This window comes from Pogoniulus pusillus, chromosome 9, assembly GCF_015220805.1.
Source record: "Pogoniulus pusillus isolate bPogPus1 chromosome 9, bPogPus1.pri, whole genome shotgun sequence".
Lineage (NCBI taxonomy): Eukaryota > Metazoa > Chordata > Aves > Piciformes > Lybiidae > Pogoniulus > Pogoniulus pusillus.
In genome coordinates this window covers 18,761,770-18,786,226 of record NC_087272.1, presented here as the reverse complement: position 1 = coordinate 18,786,226, position 24,457 = coordinate 18,761,770, and the positions used below count along the sequence as shown (strand labels likewise).

Sequence of the window (24,457 nt, the reverse complement as noted above, 5' to 3'; positions counted from 1 at the left end):
CATCAACAAAAAATGATGTAAACTAAAGTGAGTCACTGAGAGACATGAGTGAAAAGAGTGACCTACTATAGAGCTGTTGTAGACATTTTACAGATGCCTTATTTGAAGAAGCCATTCTCTGAGGAAGAAAGAGAACTGTGCAGAGCAGTCTAAAAGTAGTTATGTGTTTAGTTAAAACTTGTAACCAAGAAAAGGTGGATTTAGAATAACTATAAAAAAATAATTTGAGATAAAGGAAGCAACCTTCCAGTTGCAGTGACAATTGCAGAGAAGGCAGATGATTGCACATCATATTACAGATATGGTCACGTTGGCGTCTCACTTTATGCAATAAAAATCTTTTAGCCACATTTACAGGTCCCATTTGTCACTATACCTGTTATTCTTTTAAAATTATATAAAAAACTTCTCCCTTCCAATGGTCATGTTTTTTTAGCAGTGCAAAATAAATCTTACTCTTTCACTCATTTCTGAGTTCTGATGAAGATGCTGATTGTGTGTCATCCCATGGTACCTGAGTATAGTTACCTTTCCTTATCAATTTGATTTCTGAAAGACCTTCTCTTGTGGAGGTTTAAGAACCACATAGAAATAAGCACTGGCTTTCCTATTTCCTCTGTTAGAGCACAAAAGTGATTTATTTCTTATTTTGACAGATAATGATTGAGTGTGTTTTCTCAAATGTAGAGACACAGCAGGCAAAGTCTGTTCACGATATAGAAAAGTTAGTCTTCTTGAAAAGCATTTCTTAGTACTGGGTATGTTGTTCTTTCACATTATTTTTCTCCTTTTTAAAAGGAGTCGGATCCTTAGAAACAGGGTTTTTTTTCTAAGATCTCATCAACTCTTGCTGTTCATTTGACATTGAAGTCATCATCTGCTGACATGTAATTATTTTTGCAGTGAACAGTTATATTGGATGATGCATTCTAAATTACAAATAATCAGCACATAAGTGCATAAAGGAAATAATACTTATGATTTGGTGAAATTGCTCCTTGTGTTGAAGAGAAGAAATATTAAGAGGGAAATAAGACTAGGTCAGGAAAACAAAAAAGCTCAACATGCTCCAAGCAGAATATTTTTCAGGTCTTTGTTTTTATGTTAATTTGATGCCCATTTGATGGAAAAATGTGCTATTTCACAAAAGGAATTACCAAATATGGTTACATATTTGATCAAGTAACTTAATTTTTGCAAAAACCAGCTTTCACTTGGAGCAAATACTTGCAAATAGATTATTTGCAAGATATTGTGATGGTGCAGATGTGTAGAGCAGTACTGCACAGTTATAAAGCTTTGTGTCTACAGGTTTTATTCCTTGTTTTAAGGTCTCTTGGCTTATGCCTTATTTCTGCATGTTTTATTGTTTTACATAGGTTTCTTTCTCAAAACAACAGTGGTAGCTGCCTTTGTGTCTAGAAAGAGTCAAAAAGTTCATGCATTGTTTATACTGAAGTGCCTATGAGTTGTGTGGCACTTAGAACATGCAGAATGGCTAATACTAGTCTGTGTCCTAATCTCACCTGTCCTTTTTCTTTCCCTAAATTTATTTTGCAGATAAAAAAGAAGAAAGAGTGCAATTAGTCTTTCTGTGTTTACTATTTTGCTTCTTACTCTTTCCTTTTCTCTTTCAAATTATAGGATGAAGTTTGTCCCAAAGCAGATGGAGATCCTGCTCAGCGCTGTGTATGGGCAACTGCTGTTAATGTAAAAGACAAATTCATTTATGTAACTCAGCCCACACTTGACAGAGTTCTTGTGGTTGATGTGCAGTCTCAGAAAGTTGTACAGGTATTCATTTCTCATTTTAAAGTTAATATGTAACTTGGATGCAAAAATCTAAACTTTTCCTTTTTTTTTTTTCTTTCTTCTTGTTTTTTCCTTTTTTAAGCAATTAGCTTGAGAGTAAACACAATATCTAGATATAAGCTCATCTACTTAGACATTTATCAGCAGCTTATGTTTAGCGGCTGTTATTGTCAAAAGCAATTGGGAGGGAGAGAGACAACATGACAATACCCCTTGTAAATAATAATCCAGCTGAGGAAAAAAGTTTTTTATGAGCTTCCTGGGCATGAGGTATTTTTATTTTGAAGGTAAAGATGCAATAAAATCAAGTCTTATCACGGGAATGTGTCTATTGATTTTGACAAAAAGAGTCAAATGGTTAGGTATAGCTACGGAAAGTGGAGGACTATTTGTCAGTAAGCTCTGAAGCTAATTATATGTTTATATATAACATACATATTTCTTCTTCTCAGAAGAAAGGACATGTATTTATGAAAGTAATGAAAAGGTTTTGACACCACACTGGGTGTTCTGTCTAAATTTTATTTATGTAAAAGTGCCTAATGTCTACAGAGTTACTTGTGGTATCGACACATTCATGGGAAACATGTTTTTAGCTAAAGAACATTCTAAATTTCTGAATAAATTCTAAATTTCTAAATTCTAAATTTCTAAATAAAACATTATTTTTTAATTAGAAATCTAACCTCAATTGCTAAAAGGATATTTATATAGAGTTTAATGGCTTCTGCCTTTTTCACTCATAAACAAATTAAATTCTTTAAAGTGTACATTATATACCATATGTTAGGCTCAAGGGAGAACTTACTGCAACCTTTCTATACACAGAGGGCTTATAAGGAAGATGTAAACAGATATTTTTTTAATGGGGCTTGTATCAGTAGGAAAAGTGGTAATGGTTTTAAATCCAAAGATGGTAAATGAAAACTAGATATAAGGAGGAAATGTTGTACAGTAAGAGTGGTAAAGCACTGAAGCACATTGCCCCGAGAGGCTGTAGATACTCCATCCCCAGATGTGTTCAAGGATGATGGATGAAATATCAATATAATTGCTTTTATTAGCATTTAGACTTTGACAAATCTATGTTATGCCTTTTGAGCTCACTGAAAAATGTTAGAGAAGTTGGAGGTTCTTTTAAACTTAGGTTTTAGTGAATATGTAGTATTTCTGCAATTTGTTACCTACATGGACATTATTTCCTGGCATACACTTAGCTAAATACATATAACAAGTAATATGGGACTTACTCTGTGGCTAACTTAACCATGCTAATACTCAAAACATGTTTTTTAAAATGCACAAGGAATTGCAAACAAAATAAAGAAGTCATGAAAACACAAAACCTATGCAGTCTTTCATACATAGTATAAGACTCTAAAGAATAAAACTGCTGCTGATTTGCTGGTTGCTTTTAGAATTGAAGTAAGATTTATTTGGAGTTTAGTGACAAGGCAAGACATACTTTGTTCAGCACTGTAAAACCAAGTTTTCACGAATTCATACTCTAGTAGAAACAAATGTGGAGAAAACATCTTATTTTGACAGTCAACAGCACTAATGAGAATTCTGTCAAGGTGCAAAAGAGCTAAAGGTAACTAAATATGCATTTGAAAGGGCATTAAGTTATGCAACTATGCTGTTTTCTGTTAAAAATTATGCTTATTTGGTTATGCTATTGTGGTGTTTTCTCTGAAGTGCTGCTTTATATGCTATATTTATTCTTTTCTACTATGAAAGTTAATGTAAAATATATGTGTGCAGATGCACGTATGTAACAACTACATTTGAAGATAGTCTACTTCTGTGACAATTATTTATTGAAGTATCTACTTAAGATGTTAGAGCACGTTAAATTGAAATTTATTTGAAACATGAATGGTTTGTCTTTAGAGACTTTTTTTAAGTAAATTTGACCAAGTAATTCTCATAAGGTTAATACAATTATTTGCTTTCATTTATAAATTCTTGAAAGCAAGCATTGTGACCTGCAATTGTCCAATATGGCTTAGCAGCACACCATTAACTGGGATCACTTAGAGGCAAGTTGAAGTAAAGTGAGTTCACCACTGTTCAGTCTGCACTAGGCTGCTAGAAGATGACCCCAGCTAACTAGATACAGCTGTGAAAACCTGTTTCTGATATCTCAGCTCCATTGTGTTGCCGACCTCTCTTGGGAGCTGCATTACTTGGGTTGACTCTGTGGGCAATTTCTTCTTCTGTTAGTGCCACATCTGCGACCTTGGGTATAGCTGGCACTAATTCAGCAGAACATGTATGGGTCAGAATTTGACACACCTGAACTACTTAGCTACACACCAGCTCAAGTATTGTTTTAGACAACTTGTCTTCTAGCCTACAGGAGGAAAATGTTATCAAAACACAAATGACCTTTTTCTAAGGCTATCTTTCTGATTTTAAATGAGCCAGTGAGCAGCCTGGCTTCATTTTCCAATTTCAAAAGGAAAAACAAATTCTGCCTAGATGAAGCTGAGGCTTGCAACACCTCAGGAGTACAGTTAAGTATCATCAGCAGTCTCAGCCAGCCATTAGTACATTATCTTGAGGATCTACATCATTAGTTTAAATTAGGTTCACTTAATTAGCCAGCTGGTACTCTCCTTGACAAACTGGTAAACAAGCTGTGCTTTACAGTTCTATAATGGTGAGAATAGAACACAATTTCCACCTATTTTTCTGCTTAATGATGAAAATAGAAATCTAATCCCCTCAGTTGTTTACCTTGTGCAGAATGTCTCATGAACATATTTTTCTACCATTTCATACCTCTGAAGTCTTTAGTACTTCTTATAACAGAGTGTAGAGCTTAACTGTAGAAAAGATTTTGGGTCTCAAGAGGCACTGCTCAAAGTTATAAGGAAAACACTTTGGTTCCAATCGTAAGTCTACCAAACATTGCAACTCCCTCTTTCCCTACTCCCACAAAATATACCCAGAGACAGGAAGTTTTGGGCATGTCAACATTGTGTTGGTTTATTGCAGGATTGTGTAGTAACACCCTGCACTGATTTCAGTACATGGTTTGAGAATACTCTTCCTTTTTTTAAGACATTTTCCAATAATTGATATCAGCTTTAAACTGATATATATAAAGTGAGAGTGATGGCAGGTCAAGAAGATAAGGGGTTCTTTTGCTTAACTAAAACCTACATTTTGAGCTTGTAAATAGCTTCATTATAATGCAGTTTTGATATTAAATGTTAGAGCACATAATGACTAAAAATAACATTTTCAGCAATTCAGTAACTTTGAGTTAATCAGGGGGCTGTTACAGTGATTGACAAGAACTTTAAAATACAGTCTGAAAACATCAGAAAATACATACCCAGCCATCACTGTAATTCAAGCATATATGAAACTTTTGGGTTTAGTATGTGACAGAAAAATGCAGATTTCCATTTTTATTATTTTTCAGGCAGTAAGTACAGATCCTGTTCCAGTGAAACTACACTATGATAAATCACATGATCAAGTCTGGGTACTGAGCTGGGGAAGCATGGAAAAGAATTCACCAACTTTGCAGGTGAGGTGATCAGAGTGATTGTATGAAAGGAAATCTAGGAAAGTTTAGCTTTTTGGTAATTGCAAATTTTTTGTATGTTTCTGTTTTAAAGCTTATTATCATGACCCCAGCAGCAGTAACATAATTATCTCAGGTAACCAGAAGGCTATTCAGGTACTTCTCTTAGAAGAGTTAGAGGCTATTTTCAGCACTCTAAGAAGAGGCAACGCTAAACTGATAGAAGGATAAGAAATGCTACTGAAGCAGCGACATGTTTTGTAACTGCCAGTCACTTGAGAGCAAACTGTTGCTCTTTAAAATGTTTTTGTCCCTAATTAGAGGATAAATTGCATTGTAGACATATTCATATTTCACTAAAATTATATTGATGCTCTGGAGGTGACAAGCTTAATCTTTACTTATTGCTTTATTCAGATGTAAAATATTAAAAGTCTTTACATGTTTTCATGCCTCTGAACAGTGGCAAGCCTGGGACAGAAACATTTCAAGAAGCTATACTTTCATTTCTTATTTAATGTAATCCCACAAGAACATAATCATAGTGAATCATATTGCAGTTTTGGTTGGAAAAGACCTCTAAGATCATCCAGTCCAACCATCAACCTAATATCACTATGCCCACTAAACCATGTCCCCCATGTCCCAAAGTGCCACATCAACACGTGTTGAACATCATTAGGGATGGTGGCTCCACCACAGAATCTCAAAAAATGATCACCTTTATACCATAATTTCAAAGTTTTCTATTTATTTCAACTTATTTTACTTTTAGAAGTTAATGAAAGCCTTATATATTAAAAAAAAAAGGCAATTAAACCACAAAGGCAGAAATATAGGTACCATTTGAAAACACCTTTTAGCACCCAGAGACTCTTATGTTTATGTAGTCTATAACTATGAGTTTAGTTTTAATTCCTCCTCAGAAAATGACTGATAATTGAGCCAATATTAGTGTCAAAGTGACTGATTATCTTCACTGTATCCTTAAAAATAATAAATTGTTTTCTTTTTCTTCTTTTTATTTTTTTTAATCCGCTCAAATCAAAGTATCAAACTGGTTAATAATATGGAATTTTCTTTTATTCACCAAAACCATTTTCCTCAGATAATATCCAAGATTTAGGGATTTAAGGAAAATTTGTTCATAAGCACCCAAGGGCTCAGAATTGGGGCCCATAATATTTAGATGAATGGACAGGGGGATTGAATGCACCCTGAGTAAACTTGCAGGTGACGCTAAACTAGGACAAAATGTTGATCTGCTGGAGGGTAGGAAGGCTCTACAGAGGGACCTGGACAGGCAGGATGTTGTATGATGGTCAAAAAAGCCAAGTTCCAGGTCCTGCACTTGGGTTACAGCAATCACAGGCAATACTACAGGCGTGGGGAAGAGTGCTTAAAAAGATATCCATTAGAGAAAGATGTGAGGATGTCGATTGACAGTGGGATGAATATGAGCCACCAAGAAGTCTAAGAGCATCCTGGCCTGTATCTGAAATACTGTGATGAGAAGGACCAGGAATATGATTGTCCTCTTGTAGTCAGCAGTGGTGAGGCCACACTCTAAGTACTGTTTAGTTTTGGGGTTCTTACTACAAGAAAGACATTGAGGTGCTGGAGCATGTCCAAGAAGGGCAACAAAACTGGTGAAAGGTCTGGAGAAGAAGTCTTATGAGGAGTGGCTGAGGGAACTGGGGCTCTTTAGTCTGGAGAAAAGGAGGCTGAGAGGTGATGTTACCACTTTCTACAAGTACCTGAAAGGAGATTGGATCAAGGTGGGTGTTGGTCACTTCTCGCTGGTATGAAGCAATAGGACAAGATGAAATGACCTCAAGTTACAACACGGAAGGTTTGGATTGAGTATTAAAATAAAAATTCATGAAAGGGGTTATCAAATACTGGAATAGGCTCCTCAGTGAGGTGTTTGAATGATCCCTGAAGGTGTGTAAAAGATACAGATGTGATGTTAAAGGTCATGGTTTAGCACCAGCTGTGGAAGCATTAGGTAATAGTTGGACTCAATCTTAAAGATTTTCTCTAACCAGCAAGATTCTATGGTTAAAGAAGGTGTAAACTCAAATCAACTTGCTCTTCTGAAATATGACTGTGCTATTTTGAATCACCTGATGATTGACAAGAATTAGGAGCATGCATATCCATAGCTTTGTGTGGATCAGGTGATAACATTCTATCTTTTCACTCTGGCTGAAGTGATCTAGTGTAATAAATGGGCTTAGTGAAGAGAGTAAATGGGAAAAAAGTAAATATGAGGTTTAAGTGGTCAGACATATAAAAGTTCTCTGAAATCTGTAATCTGAGTTCATCTTTATTCACTGTCATTTGTGTTCATTTGGGTACAGATTAAACTTTGAAAGAGTATTTCTCTAGCTTATAATAATATTATTTTATGTAGGTGATAACACAAGCCAGTGGGAGTATTTCTCATCACACAATCCACACTCAGCCAGTGGGTAAGCAATTTGACAGAGTGGATGACTTTTTCATTCCAGCTACAACCCTTATCATTACCCATGTAAGGTAAGTTTTGCCTGAATTATAATTAACTTTCAAATGAAGAGGTTTGGGTTTTTTAATTATTTGGTTATTTTCTTTTTCGTTTATTTCTTTTGTAGAGGCACCTTTTAAGAATGGAATATATATGTGTATGTATATATTCAGTATTGGTTCTTATACATATACTGACAAGGAAATTTTATTCAGTGAACTATTTTTTGTACCAAAGCAGTTCAGAGCAAATGATGATCTCATTCTTAATTATGTGCTAATACCATTTTTTATCATAAAAATAGACTTCTGCAATTAGCATTTGTAATAGCCGCAAAAAAAGATTCCTTGTACAATACTCATGGAAATATATTCTTGGAAGCCTAAGGAGCAAAGGGGCTGATTATTTTAGCTCCACTCTCTGTAAATCAAAGTGAGCAAAAAACAGCTGGAATAAATTAAATTCTGTCGTTACACTGCTGTAAAATGTTTCAAAAGCACTATTAAATGAACTCATTGTAATGAAGTAACTCTAGCTTTTAATCTTTTAGCAAGTATTTTAAATGTCATGACCTGACCTAACAAGTGGAAGAATGAGCAATCAGCTCACTGGTGAGATGGCTCAGGAACTGATTAGAGTTAAAATAATATCAGTTTGACATTTTTTTTTCCTCTCTCTTGTTTCTCTGTTGTAGAGGAATCTGTCTTTCTAAAATTGTACTTATTCATTTGCACAAAACAGACCAAAACCTAAGCTTTTCTTTAAGAGGTAATTGGAGTGGGCTGGCAATGCATTCCTGTGAACCTTCTTAAATGAAACCCCTGTGGGGTGGTGATTCAGTAAATTCACACTTCCCTTGAATTTAAGCCTCTACAGAGGTGTGAAGTAGTTGAGGGACTGAGAGCATTTTCAGTATTTATACACAATAAGCAAACAGAAAATGCTGGGGTTTGTGGGCTTTTTTGGGTTTGCTGGTTGTTGTTTTTTTTTGTTTGTTTGTGGGGGTTTTTAAGTTGGTTGTTTTTTGTTGTGTTTTGTTTGTTTTTTTTTCCTTCAAAAATCCTGCTTAATTGGAAAGAACTTGGTTTCCAAATCAAACAACACAAGTGTTGAACACTTGAGTCACAGGATCCTGTGATCCCTGAGTCAGTTGCAGACAAAGCATCAGCAAAAGAGCACCTCTTCAGAAAAAAATTCAAGTACTCTTTAATGTATCAAATATATATTCTCCATTTCATTGTTCACATATCCCTACCCAAAAAGCTGGGAGTCCATAAATGAAGCCACTAGATATGTTCCATTTAGGAAAGTCCCAATCCTTTATGTGCATACATGATATGCCCTGTGCCCATATGTACATTTCAGCTCTGTCCTCCTTCACTTCCACCCCTATATTCTAACTCAAAAGGACCTGTATTTGAAGGTTTTCTGATGTGGTAGGCAGTAAGGCTTTCAAATTGTGTCTGTAATGATGAGGGACAAAAATTACCTGCTGGCATTCCACAAATACAGTTAATTCACTGAAATCTGATATTCTGAGGCATATATGACATTTTCTAATCTAGACAATTTTCAAATTTATGGAGCAAATATTTTGTTGGGTTTTTTTTTAATTAATTTTCAGGTATTATGACAATTCTTAATCACTAATTGACTAAAACAAAAACATTGATTACAATGCCCTGAAATCTGTGATTTTTTCTAACCTTGCGATATGTACATATGTGCACACACACTTATCTAAGAAATCAATCTAGAAAACTATTGTGTTTCTGGAATTAATTATCCAACATGCTTTTTCTCATGTCAGTGGACAATATCATACAAAAGTTGCTTGATTGGTTTATTCAACTCATGCTCGAAATCTTTTCCTCTGACGTAGTTTGAGATCGCAACCTAAAAATGCCAGCTGCCAACAGAAAAGAAAATGTCTCAAGAAAAGGTCCCCTTCAAGTGTGGCTACTTAAAAATGAAAATTCCCTTCAAATGTTACCTAAAACATGAGATTGTAGCCTATCTTTGCGGTGTTATAGACCTAGAGCATTAGTAAAGGAAATGTGGTTTGTTTGAGTTTTTTTTCCTCCCAATAACTCAGGAAATGGCCAGAACTTGGCTTATCATAGGATGTTAAGGGTTGGAAGGGACCCAAAGAGATCATCCAGTCCAACCCCCCTGCCAGAGAAGGACAATACTGTCTAACACAGATCACAATCACAGAGGAACATGTCCAGACAGGCCTTGAAAGTCTCCAGAGAAGGAGAAGGCTTAAGTAGCTCTAGTTAGCTCTGCTAAAGCAGAGACTAGTTTTACTAAGCTGTCCATTTTTTCACACCCTGTTTTCCAGTTTACACCTGCAAAAGTCATTCTAGGAATATTTGCAGTAGTATGATCTGGCTGTCTGAAGTGGCCAAATGAACCATTATTAAATAACTTATACCCGTCTCCCAGTACCCGTCAGCATTTATCAGCAGGTGAAAATACATGACACAAAGTGCTGCTCTAATTACTCATTGGCTTTCCAAATAAACCAAATTATAAAGATTAATTTATTAGCTTTGAGGCAGCCTTACAATTGTTTAATTAACTGACTTGTGTATGTTTGCTGATAAACTAGCAGAGTGGAGTTATTTTACTCAATTGTGCTGGATATGATTTGCGTTGAGCAAATGTTCTCGGTAGCTTTCAGAGTGGTGCTGTGTTTTAGATCAGTGGTTTTGGGTGCTGTAAGTTTTTGTTTAAGAGCACGACAGACTGAGCTTAATCTTACTTTACTCTTTTTCTAAGGAAAAAGGGCAGTAAAATAATAATGCTCTCACTGAATTGGAGGAGAAAATACAGAGAGGTTGTATTTAAAAGTGTGCAGGAAAAGATACCCCATACATGAATCCTTAACACCTAATACAGATACAGGATACATGAGTACTCCCCCAAAACTTTCTCCCCAGGCAAACCAAAACCCCAGCACTCATTTTCTCCCATCCCCCACTGCCTCTCAATTAGGCCCCAAACAGGCCAGATTCACTGTGGCCTGTGGCCTTGAAGGCCATGGCCTACAGGCTACTTGTACATAGTTAGCAGCTAAGGATCCCTCCGGAGAGTTGAAAGGAAAAGGGAGAAAAGAAAATGAATTGACCTTGCTGCTTACTTTTAAAGTGTTTGCAGGATTTATGGGGTTGTGTGCTAGTTTGAAGCAGGATAAAATGTTTTGGTGAGAAGCACTAGATTACAGGCTGTGGAAAGAAAACAGTGGTGATGTCTACTTCACTCACAGGCTTGCTGAGATGTATAGGAACAAGAAATAAAAACATTAGATATTCACTCTCGCTTGGGCTGCTGGCTGGGCTGCATCTCTCTAACCTCACCCTCCGTTTTTTGACTAATCCACTTCGCTTCCTAACCTCCTGGCTGAACCTCCATTCTTCCTTGGGACTTGGGTAGGGTTGAGAGGGGTAGGGGGAAGGTGAAGGGGTGGTTGAGAGCCCCTTCTGGGGATTCAGGTTTCTGGAAGGGGAGTTGTGTTTCTGTATTACCTTTTTACCTTTTATATAACTGTATATACTGTAAATATCTGCTTGTATATTGTGCTAGCTGAAAATATAAGCTTCATTCAATTTCCAGAGCTGGCGGAGTCTAGTCTGGGTGATTTGCAAAGTGTTGGGGGACAGGGAACACCCAAACCATCACAGATTGAATAACAAGATTATGATATCCAGGGGTGTCCAGTTTGTCCCCTGTGATGGAAATAACTTGGACTCCCCCCGCCTCAAACCACCACAGTGAAAATCTGTTTCAAAATTGTCATTTGTGCAGATCTGGCTTTAATAATTTAGAATAAATTTTTGTACATTAAATTTAATCTTTTCTACTCAATGTTAAATTATGAGCATATCTTTTAATTTTTAGTGAAGCTGAGATGCTTGTCTATCATAGAATCAACTAGGTTAGAAGAGACCTCCAAGATCATCCAGTCCAACCTATCCCCAGCCCTATCCAGTCAACTAGACCATGGCACCAAGTGCCTCATCCAGTCTTTTCTTGAACACCTCCAGGGATGGTGTAGTCACACAAAGCAAAGATTTTAAGGAAATCTGCACTCATGCACTGTTTTTTTCTGTATTTCTTCCACGAGTTCCCAAATTTCAACATGTAATACTCTTTTTGTGGATAAAATATCCAAACTTTCATCTTAAAAGAGCCTCCGCCAGCTACCCCTACTCTTCATATTATCTATGAATTAAAAGGCAGCAATTTGCCATGATGTTCCTTACATTTGCAATAGAGACAAAATCTGTGGTGTTTTATATGCCAAATAATTATACTTCATAGTATGTTTTACTTACAAGAAAGATCTCTTTTGTTTGTTTCAGTCTGATATTTTTCTAATTTAAGACACTAGTGAAAAAAAAATAGGAGAGAATGGCATTTCAGTGAGGTTGAGTACGTGTTCTTTTGAATATTCACCTCCGCTATCAGAGTATGTAAACTTCATTTTTAGCATGAAGGAAAAGATTCTTTGAGGCCATTTTGACATATGTAATTTATCACCTTTGAAGTTCTTATTCCAACCTCATTATTCATTTTTACTAGTGCTGACTGTTTATTTTGATGTATATAAATTTACCTGTGCATTCCATATGACATCTGCCTACCTTGAAGTTACCACACTTTCTGGAGTGTTGGACTCAATGATCTCAAACATCTTTTCCAACCTGGTTAATTCTGTGTAATTCTTTGAAACCAATAATAATACATCCAGATTTCTTTTTCACATATGTGTATATATATGTGCACCTATATATACATATATAAAAAACATATCATATATAACATTTTAATAAATATATACAATTATATATACAAAATAAGTTATATAATATATAAAAATATTTTATTGTATATAATTCTATATATAAAGTATAAATACATTTGTCCTTATTTCTATGAAAAGAAAATTTAAGCCTTTACAACAAATGAGGTTGCAGTAGGAAGCAATACATGTGTCTTGTCTAAATTAAGAAACTAACATACAGGAATCCAGGCTGTTAGTTTACAGCTTGTTAGTAGTTCCACACTGGCATCTTGCTTGGCTAATCTTTGGGCACAGAAGATGCAAACTAACTTGTGCTACTTGAAGGGTAGAAAAAATGATACCTTGCAAACCCAGTTTTGAAGATGCAGGGTCAGAATTCACATTGATTTGGAACTTTGTATGGAATATCTGGTCCATTCTTAACTCATACTTGACTAGAACTTCTCATAACAATAAAATTACATCTTCACTAATTTTTTTTTATAGCTGCAGATCTCTATATTACTGAAGATGCAGTATTTACAGGGTGAACTGAAGGTTTTTGAATGTTGCAAACGAACATAATCGTTTTTCCTACAGCAGTGCTCTAAGTCTTACCTTGAGTTTTGTATTTTTTCTTTCATGTCCTTTGCCTTAGTATATTTTTCACAGCTACCTTGTATAAATCTTGTAGTATTATAAAGGCAATAAATAAAGGTAAGACAAATTGGACCTAATTGTGGTATAGTGAATTCAAGTAAGAGTGTCTCAACAGGCTGGAATTTTTTTGAAGGTATACTGTGTAATGCAGGTGGTGTACCATTCCTTTGCACAGTTTTCATAATTCCTGTGTGCACCAGCAGAAATAATTCTAAAAAGCGTCTTTTAAATCCAAGAATATCTGCCAGCTTTTCAGATTCATATGCTAGTTTGAAGCTAGCTGGAATGTTTTGTTGAGAAGGATTAGATTACAGGCTGTGAAAGAGAAACAAATGGTGATGTCTGCTTCACTCATAGGCTTGCTGAAACGTGTAAGAACAAGAATCCAAACATAGATAAGGGAGTCACTCTTCACCTGAGCTTTGAGCTGCATTCCTCTCTAACCTCACCCTCCATCTCTCTGATTAATCCACTTGCTTCCTAACCCCCTTGGCTGATCCTCCATTCTTCCTTGGGGCACAAAGCGATGTCTGGGGTAAGGTAGAGAGAGATGAGAGAAGGTGGAAGGGTAGTTGGGAGCCCCTCCTGGGGACTCAGGTTTCTGGGACGGGTGTTGTGTTTCTGTATTACCTTTTACCTTGTATGTTTCTGTATATAACTGTATATACTGTAAATAACTGCTTGTATATTGTGCTAGCTGTCAATACAAGCTTCATTCAATTTCCAGAACCGGCTGAGTCTAGTCTGGGTGATTTCCAATGTTGGGGGCGGGGGGCAGGTAACACCTAAACACGATCGGTATACTTTGCATGATGAATAGCCACATTCCATTATATTTACTCTTTCTTGGGAAATGTCTGTCTAATGAGAGATAATAAAAGTCATATGATGTGATTCCACTTCGATATTTTTCAGTAGACTGCGGTATTTGTTCTAAGACTATGTCAAATACTTTAATAATAGCATGAAATTGTAACTAACTAAAACAGAGTGATAAACAGTTGCTTTTGGAAAATTCATTTATGAGAAGAGCAAAATGAGAAGCAGACTCTGAAGAGCTTTTATTTGTCTGTTTTATGAGTCTAATTTAGCCTTGACATAATATTGAAGCTGATTATTATGGTTGGAAAAATACACTCTTTTTGGAGAGCAGAGTGAATTTGTGGTTTTCTGCTAAAGCTACCCTTTGAGAGGTTTAAAAACCATTATCAGAAATCCCTGCAAATTCTGAGAGGGACATCTCTGCATTTAGTTCTCTTTTGCATGGAAATTCATGCAACACTCTTCTCTTTGTCCAGGCACTTTCAGCATTGGTAGCTACTCCTATAAACATTTTAATATCCAACTACAAAGAACAGCAGTAATAACCACTAGAGCTGTGTGATACCTGAATTTATTATCATAGCCTGGAGAAACAGACAGTCCTGATTGTATCAGTCATCAGTTTTCCAAATCTGTGCAAGTTTTTAGAGGGGTGGTTTTCAATATTATGATTTTATAGGATACTTATGGTGAGTGCAAAGCTCAGATTGTAGGCACCTTGATTTAGATGTGAATATACAGTGTGTCCGTGGAGATAAACTGTTTAACTTCCGCTATACTTCATGAAATCTGGTCTGTACAGATAGTGGACTACAGAAGCAAATTTGTTTACCCCTTATAGGGCTTTGGCAGTGGTCATCTTAACAAATTGCCTAGACTCTTGACTATATGGACTAGGTCTTTGCTGTCAAAAATAGCAACTGAGGGGTTTTGCTCATATGCAGACATGCATAGTTATGCATAGAAATGTAGATGTCTACAAGAAAGGAATACCGCCTGTAAAAAGGAGTTGTGGTGACACCGAACATTTGTAATGACAAATCTTCAACCTCTTTATTGCATGCAGATATGATCGTAGAGGGGGGAAGCAGCTACACTTGGGCTGTGTAAATATTTCATTTATGTGTTTATTTGAAAGCAGTAAGGATGTGATTATGAGCACCCTGGCATTTTTATGTACTCTGGAAGAGGCCATGTTGGTTTTGTGATTTTTTTATTTCCTGTTTGTTGTTTTGGTTTTTTAATTAGAAACTCTTCCAACCTGGTTGATTCTATGATTCTATGGTTCTACGAACTCAATCCCATCCAAGCCCAGTATACAGCTCATACTGAAAATGTTACAGGATTGCTGAGTATTATTAATCCTGTTTCTCTTACCTATTTGTCAAAATGTATGACTGTAAATCTTGAAACTCTGGGATTACAATTTTTGTTATTCATTCATGCAGCGTGAGTGACAAAACAGTCTCAGATTTCACAGTTCTTGCATTTACTTGAGTTGGAGTGGTGTGCCCACAGGCTACAGATTCCCACTTGCATTAACTATAAAGTCAATTACAGGAAATGTGAAGATTTACTCTCATGTCTTGCAGACTTGAGTTGCCCAGGATCCCAATATGTACTCTGACAAACGACTTTATATGTTGTCTGATATTGTGCATGATTTCATTGCATAGAAGAGATATGAGAGTTAAGTGTCTCATAAATATTAATTAGGATTAATGAACGGTGAGAAGAGGCTTCTACATATCAATCTATATGAGAGGAAACTTTGCATTAAATACACCACCATCTCGCTATAAATCATTTGAGAAAAGTGAAGGTACTCTCAAATATCAATTGTGTTCCAACAGCCTTATCATCAAAACCAGGCGAACAGTATGTAGGCACCAGTCACAATTTCATCCATGATTATGAATGGCTATATTTTTTGAGTCCTTTTAGAAAACTAAATGCTTTCAAAAAATTATAAGGTTATGGTAGCTTTTAGAGTTGAGTTCAGCTATCCATAGAACAGAGTAGTGTAATGCAGGCTTCTTTACTCAGATTTAATAGCTTTGCTTTACTCTGAATGGGAAAAGAAGGGGGTGGAGGGTGGGGAAAACAGAGTGGAAGCTCAGCATTTGCTGTACTGAGACATCTTACAAAACTCTTTTACTAATACACATTTTGTGAAATGTCCCTATTGTGCTGAGCCAATAGACACCACTGGAGGAGATTTTATTACAGGTGTAGTAAATCACCAACTTTTTTTGGGTTTCCCAATTTACTAAGCTGTGCCATTCAAAGCTATCTTCAGTGACTTGCAATACTATTTTCTGACAAATTGGATAAGTAGTATTTTTTTGCAGTTAACTCCTGCCTCCTCGTGGAGGATGTCCAACCTGGTAGTGAAAACAGAATCAATAATCTGACACTGGTGTGCTGAGAACATTCTTAGTATTGAACAGGAGTGAAGTACAGATGGTTTCAAAAGGTGGTTAAAAGGCGACAGTTAGGCTATTGGACAAGTGAGCTAAGATTTATTTGCTACTGATTATTGCTGTGTGCAAGCAGGTAGCAGTTCTGAAAGATGTCTCTATGGTCTATCACTGTTTCTTCAGTCTGTCCACCATGATCTACATTTAGATCAATCAATCTCAAAGAAACCACCATCCTAGTCTTAGAACATCTTTCTTCCAGAGTGAAATTATAGTTGATGGGGTTATAACACTATACAAGTAATTTAGGAACTTCCAATGTGTTTTCAAGTGGGATGTTTATTTTCAGTATGTATGTCTGTGTGTGAAAGATCAGTAGTTGTTATTAGTAGCTGTTATTAGTAACTTGTGCAGAATTCATAATTTATTAAGACCACAAACAGTGTAAGATTAATTCCTTTTATGTTAAGCATCTTTTTTCCTTAAAGCAGAGGTAAATGCAGCATCTAAAGCTTAGACTTACAGAAAGACAGATCTGTACATGCTATTTGTGTGTGTGAGAGCTAAGATACTGTGTCAAATCTCAATTAATTTCTTAAGTTTTTAAACACTTGGCTGCTTCTTCAAATCTCAGCATTAAATGACTGATAAGATTGATATCTACTATATTTATGCAACTTTGGTTGTATGAACAAAGCCCAAAAAGTGGCATTTCATGTAGTCACAGGTAGAAGGGTCCACTAGAACATCTCATCTGACTTTCTGTACTTCCTATATGTTTAAAATTCAAGCAACCATCCAGACATTCAGAAAATGAATCTGCTGTTCTTGATTTTGGCTAAATCTTGCAAAAAAAAGAGCATAATCTTTCCCTCTAGATTCCCACTAAAGGAATGTCATCAACTCTGTGGTAATTTGTTGCAATGGATTGTTGTCTCTACTGTTAGAGGGAAAAAAATATTTTTTGATTTACATTTTCTTGCATTAGTCTACAATCAATATTAGAACTCCTTTGTGAACTTAAAGACAACATTACTGAACAGTGTATTATTCATTCAGGTATATGTATGTTGTAAGTAAGCAATGTCTCAATTACATTTTTCATAAGCTAAATACATTGGACTCTCTCAGACTCTTTTCTCTGTCCCTCAAGTAATACTCAGATTTTCCCTTGCCTCCATTTTGTTGACATTCCTTTTTTAGAAGGGTGGAAGTAAAACAACATGCAGCATTCTTAATTTGCTATCCTCAATGCACAACATGCATAGGAGAATGTTGCACTATTATTACCCCTCTCTGTATATTCCTCTAAGGACTTTAAAAGGACTTTGGTCTTTTTTGTTTTCTTTTTTTGACTCATTAGACTCAGATTTCATCTTGACCTTCATGTCTGCTGTGATTCTTAAATCCCTTCATAGGCACTACTTTTCTGGATAATGAATCAACTATATGCATGTACTACATTCTTCATTCACATGTAAAGTTGCTTGATTTTATACATGGCTATGTTTGAACACATTTTACTTCAATGAGCAACTAATATATATGTATGTATAGTGACTTTCAGATAAATTGTTTTTCCTTTAGGCATAAGTTTTTTTTATTCCAAGAAAGATATGCCCTCCTGATACTCAATTACATTCAGCAAGGTTTTCTAATTAAAAAAAAAAAAAAAGAGGTTTGTCTGACAAAGTTGATTTTTCCATAACCCCATGTTGACTGCATTATTTTCATGAGGTTTTTTTGGTAGCTGTTTCTCATGTATTGGTTTTATTATTTCCCAAAGATATGCATCAAATTATGCAGCTTAGGCAGGATACCCAACTTTACCTTAAGAATATTTTTTAAAACTTCAAGGTTTCCCATTTTTTTCTATTATTCTAAGATTTATTAAAATGCTGTCGTATTATCTAATCTGATAGATATAGTATCCTATGAAAAGCCTTTTTGTTATCTTCCTCAGTTGATAGTGACTTGGAAAATGTTTCCTCATCTTTAGACAGCAAAAGTATAATTTCTCATTCTTTCTTTGCTTTTTTCTTTGTTTGGTTGTTGGTTTTGGTTAGGTTTTTTTCCACTGTATCCAACTTGGAATCTTCAACATTTCTTAGTAGTTTTATTCACTTCCTCTTTTCCCTTATTCATCTTCCCTCTAGAACTTCAGTTACTTTTTCCTTCCTTACATCTGTTTAACAGTTGTCATAGATGAAGAATCAGCCACACAGACCTTACAGACACATGAACAGACCTCTCTCTTGATTTGTGCAGCTTCTCAAAACCTCAGCCACCCAGCACTCGTGGAGACAGGCAAACAAACAAATATATCAAGCACACAGCTTGCTGAATCTTTTTTCATCAGAAAAGACAGGCATCTTTGAATACATTTCCCCACCACACTTCTCTTTCGTCTGCATTATTGAACTCTTTGGGTATCTGTCCAGCTTTTCTAAATTTTAATTGAGGCACTGAAAAGTTGCAGTTAAGAAGAAAGGCTGAGAAAGAATTGGTTGAACAATACTATTGATAAAATTGTATTAGTTGTAATAAATTACTTTGGGCAACTATGCTTCTGGTTCTGGGGTAGAATAGATCCTTCATAAAGGTTTAGCAGCTTCCCACTTTGGACTTTATCTCTCACCTATGTCCAGTCTTAGCCACAGAATGAATTCCTGCTGAATTCTCCCCATACTACCCACTGCAAGAGCATGATTGTGCTTCACTCAGTCATCAAAGTACATCATAGAAAATATGCCCAGCATTACAACCTCCTCTCCTCTGATGTGGCCAGCAGTGGTGAGGTTGAAGAGAAAGTGGTCCACGTGTAATTACATGAACCTAATTGTATTTGGAATGGGGCTGAAGATTGCTTATATGCAATAGGTTTCATAGATCAAGAATTATTTTTTTCCAAGTTTAGATTGTATGTAATACTAAGTCTATCTAATAACTTTCTGTGTGTGTTTTGGTTGTGCCTATGTTCTCTGATTTTCTGGTTTTTTTGGTGCTTGATTTAGGAAATCACATATTTCAGTTTTGGTTTGCATCTGGTATTAATGAAGCCAACAGTGGTGATGATATCTAGCCCTCAGTCAATTCTTGTCCAGAAAAAAAAAAAGTTCTTTTAAGATGCAATGAGTTTTTGGTTGTTGTTTGGCAGGGGTAAAAATAAGAGTACCTTATTTCTCAGAACACCTTGAATGCTCTTGGACTATGGCTCATTGAATGCCCACTGACCATTGCCCTACACTGAAGGCTGTTACATAACAGACAATCAATAAGCTAATTTCATTGTCCTTTTGGAACCACTGTTTGTTTATATGTGTAATGTTGGTTGTTAGACACTGCAGCTAATATTTCTTCTACTAAAGGGTGATGCTGTACCTAGTTCAGTATAAATTTTTACCTCATGACCAAAAAATTGCTTACTACATAATACCAGAGTTAGGAATCAATGACTTTATCCCAGATACATTATGAAAAGTATTATATTAGGCAGCCAGAACAGCTAAAAATCAAATTCTGTTTGATGATCCTAGTCTTCCTCTATGACAGGACAGACTTTGTGAATAGAAAAGCAGAAGTAATTGTCGAGTTATGTTGAGATAATTTTCACAAGGCTCAGTCACCATTTTTGTGACCAAAACAGTTTCATTCAGATTACACATGTATATAACTGGCTCAAAAAACAAACCCGAAAATGATCTCATAATCAGCTCAACTGAAAATCACAGGCAGTCTGATGCTTCTGGCCCTTTTGTGAGTGGAAGTTGAACCAAATTAAATCCAGGAGTCCCTTCCAATCAAAATCATTGTATAGTTCTGATATCCTATGTTACTGAAGCAGTATGCAAAAATTTTGGAAGGTGTGGCTAAAATTAAAAATATTCTTGTGTCAGATCAGTAGGAACTGCTAATGTATTCACCCTGTGTTGGTGGAATTGACTTAGCAATGCCTTGAAACCTTTTTGCCTGTTACTCTAGCAGTTTGCTGACTAGTAAATATATTGTACAGTCTGAAAATTGCATGCTATTGTCAAACCCACTGTTGAAACGTTCTGGCTGTCATAGTGCTTCCTCTCAACAGGACGTGAAAGATATTTTTAGATTATATATCAGCATGCAACTTCATTCTTAGGATCAAAGATTCAGAGGAAAATTTTATGTTAAGAAATGTGTCAAAGAAAAATGACCATTTGAGAACACTTCTGTGAAAGCTACTTAGATAGAAGATAAATCAATGTGTTTTCAATGACTCTATAATATTTACAGTAGTGCTTTTTTTATATATATACTGTCAGAACTTACTGTGTTAATGTTAGAGAATACTCATAGAGTTTGCATTTTTAAAAGTTCTAAACATTCATCTCTGTGACTTCAAAGTTTAACTATATTATTCATGTTCAGTGGAAGTTTCTTGGTGTATGGAAAATCATAAAGGGTCATTTAAATTGTAAGGAAGATGGGGCTTGAATAGTTAGAAGGCATAAACCTATATCCTTTTACAATATTCATTTCTGCTGTATTAAAATGAGGAAGATTCAGATAACCATCTGAATAACAATGAGTGTAGGGTTAAGTTGATATTTCCAAGAACATCGAAGAGCTATATGATGTGAGTTAAAATATATGGGATGTACTATCTACTGATAGTTAACCTTCTCCTCCTTCCTGGCTTTTGTAAAACTCACAACTGAATAGGTATGTTCAGAGTAATGTTTACCTTTCCTTTATGTTAGAAAAAAACCCCACAATAATTCCATTAATCAAATAAATGGAGTTTAGACATTTTATTTGCACTTTAACTTACAGTTACAAGAACACTTAAAATTAAATATTTTAAACTACTTAATATCTGAAACAGAGTTACAGAGCAACACACTACTGCACAAATTAGTTCCTCTGCTTTGCTTATAGTTACTTTCCGTGTTTGTACATAATGCACATGGTGGCCCTGACTTTCTTTCATTTTGTGATTTTCCTTACAGGTTTGGATTTATTCTTCACAAGGATGAGCCTGTGCTCCAGAAAATTGATCTAGAAACTATGTCATACGTCAAGACAATTAGTTTAAAGGATTATAATTGCATTCCTCAGTCACTGGCTTATACACTTCTTGGAGGATATATTTTTATCTGCTGTAAGCCTGATACCACTGGGGCTGTTTTACCACAGCTTATAGTGGACAGCGTTACTGATTCTGTGATTGGATACAATGGTGACGTAACAGGCATGCCACATATCTCTCCAGATGGACACTACCTTGTCAGCATTGATGATGCAAAAGGTCTCATGAGGATCCAGTCCATAACAATGAGAGGAGAAATACAGGATGCATTTGACATTCACACTAATTTGCACATATCTGATGTAGCTTTTCAGCCATCATTCACTGAAGCTCATCAATACAATGTCTACTGTAGCTCCAGCATGCAAACTGATGTTCTCTTCATGGAGCTTTCCTCTGGCAAGGTTAAGATGGTGAAGAGTCTGAAGGAGCCAGTAAAAGCAGACGAATGGCCTTGGAACAGTAAGAACCGTCTTATAAAAGACAGTGGCCTTTTTGGTCAGTATCTCATGACCCCTTCCAAGGAATCTCTCTTTATCCTGGATGGACGGCTCAATAAGCTAAATTGTGAAATCACCGAAGTTGAGAGAGGCAACACAGTAGTTTGGGTTGGAGAAGCATAAGGATCTGTGTTAGATATTTGCTGAATGAATAGTTTTTCAGTACAATGCACTTAAATTACACCAGTCTTCAAATTTACAGAATTTTTATTTTAAACTCTTAGACCCTTCTATGCCTGATATTTCTTTGACTTGAACAGAATTTGAATCAACTTCTGCATAAAAGATCTCAAAACAGTATCTATGCGATAATGGTACTCATTAATTATCAGCTGGGATTGTGGTGTTTGGCTGAAATTACTGAATGTTGAAATTGATGATAAATATACATTATTTTAAAGGAAGTAAGAAAACAAACAAACAAACAAACCCCAAAAAACTTCAGGGAATTTAATATGTTACTTTGCATTTGTAAGTGGAAGACTTAAATATGATTCAAATTTTTGTTTGAGTTGCTTCCGACACAAGAGGAGAGCTATTGTACAACTTTGACTCCTGCAACTGAGATGTTCTGTCCTAATCTGTCCTGTCCACTGTTTAATCTTTTTGTGCCTTGAAGCGAAAGTTTCACAGGAAAGGTAAAGCATAGGAATTGTATAATTTAACCCCATTGTAGCTGCAGGATTGCTTGTCATTAGAAAGAAACTTCTAATATCAAATTTCTTGTCTCACATTATGAAACATGCATAGAGAGAAAATAAGGAGAAATTATATTTTCAATGTTTTCTGATCTCTCCAATTTGACAGGTTTATTTTTGTGGTGAGTCTTAGTTGAGGTTGCTGCTTGTAGAAGCTTAACATTTTTATTAGAGAAAAATAGGTATTAGTTTTTTCACCTATCAGGATTTCATCAGCAAGGAGTTTCAGTTCTACTGAAGAGAAATTAATATTTCTCATTACAGAATCACAGAATCAGTCAGGGTTGGAAGGGACCACAAGAATCATCTAGTGTGTTTCTCCTTTCAGAATAAACAACATTCTAAAAGCCTGGCATCACAAAACTTCACTTACATCATCAAGAAAACATTTTGAAACAAACAAAATGCATTTTAAGAAACCGAAAATGCAAAGAATTCAAATCTGCAACCAGCAGATAAAAGTTTTGCTTATGCATTGTACCATTGATCTACATTTGTTAAACCATTTGGTTAGCTCAAGAGATTATCTGTTCCATTCATCCAATTGGATTAGTGCAAAAGAACCAAAAACCATAAAAACAAAACCAAGAAAAAACTTTGTATTTTTTTATAGTTTGTTAAACATGTAAATGGGAAAAATAGGACTCCCAGGAGTAAACAGGTTGGTAGGATTGGAAAGCCAGCAGTAAACAGCTATCCAAACTTTAAGGAATCACTTGAAAGTTTGGGAGTACTTTTATTTTTATTATGTTTTATTCCTGCAATGTGCTTATAAGCTCTTAAACTGATCTCCGCTTACTGAAAGTAATCAGAAAAGAAATACGTAGGGTTTTTTTAAAGCAAAATTTTACTGCAATTTAGATTGTGTAAAATTGCTTAGAAATTTGGAATTTTCTAGCATTGTAATCTTGTGTACATTTAGCATCCTGCCCTGTGTAGTACAGTAGATCTGTTTAGCCTGAGCAAACCTCCTGACAGGTAAATTTTACTAAGATAAAAGTTTGCTTACATTTCTAGCTACTGACTCTGTTTTTCTTTTCAACAGCTTTTCTCCATTGTGAACAAACAAGAATCATGTAATCTGTCTGTTACTCACTTATTTGCAGTAGTCTGTCTCATGCATTTTTCTTCTGTATCTTACACCACGTGAATGTTCTGTATGTAGAAAATGCTTGACAAAAGGAGAATAAACCCCATACATTTTAAACAGTCCTGACTTTGGTGAGTACTGCAGCGTAGCCACACTGAAGCAGTAGGTGGCATGTAGCATTTAATCTCACAGCATTGAAGACCTTTTAGAAGAGCTTAACTAGCTGGAAAAGTTTCATTTGGCTGCTGGAAATTAACCCCCACCTATTAATCAATTATGCACAGAGCAGTCAGAGTATAGACAGATGTTTATTTTCATATCTAGCCTTTATAGCTCAAAACTTCCAGTCTGGAAGCTGAGCAAACCAGTAAGGATGAACTCTAGTAACACAGCTGAACAACTCCCTATCCAGTCTGCTCAGTGCAGGTGGATGGTACACTTACTTTGTCCTCTCCTTGCCTATTTGCAAGTCGGTTGTCATTTTTAGCAGCAATTTATTCTGTTGTATTAGCAATATTTAGCAATTGGAGAAGTTTTGAAACTTGAATAAA

At 35.7% G+C, this 24,457-nt stretch overlaps 1 protein-coding gene across 7 annotated transcripts in view; it reads left to right on the top strand.

Annotated features, from left to right (window-relative positions):
• The window catches only part of FSTL5 (follistatin like 5), a 270,731-nt gene extending 246,708 nt beyond the window's left edge, over window positions 1–24,023 (top strand). For all 7 annotated transcript variants that reach the window (XM_064148747.1, XM_064148745.1, XM_064148746.1 and 4 more), the window contains 4 exons: window positions 1,645–1,794; window positions 5,249–5,356; window positions 7,770–7,894; window positions 21,539–24,023. In XM_064148747.1, coding sequence (XP_064004817.1) covers window positions 1,645–1,794; window positions 5,249–5,356; window positions 7,770–7,894; window positions 21,539–22,241 — 1,086 coding nt within the window. In that variant the 3' untranslated portion in view covers window positions 22,242–24,023. The remainder of the gene's footprint in view (window positions 1–1,644; window positions 1,795–5,248; window positions 5,357–7,769; window positions 7,895–21,538) is intronic.
• Window positions 24,024–24,457: the final 434 nt, after the last annotated feature.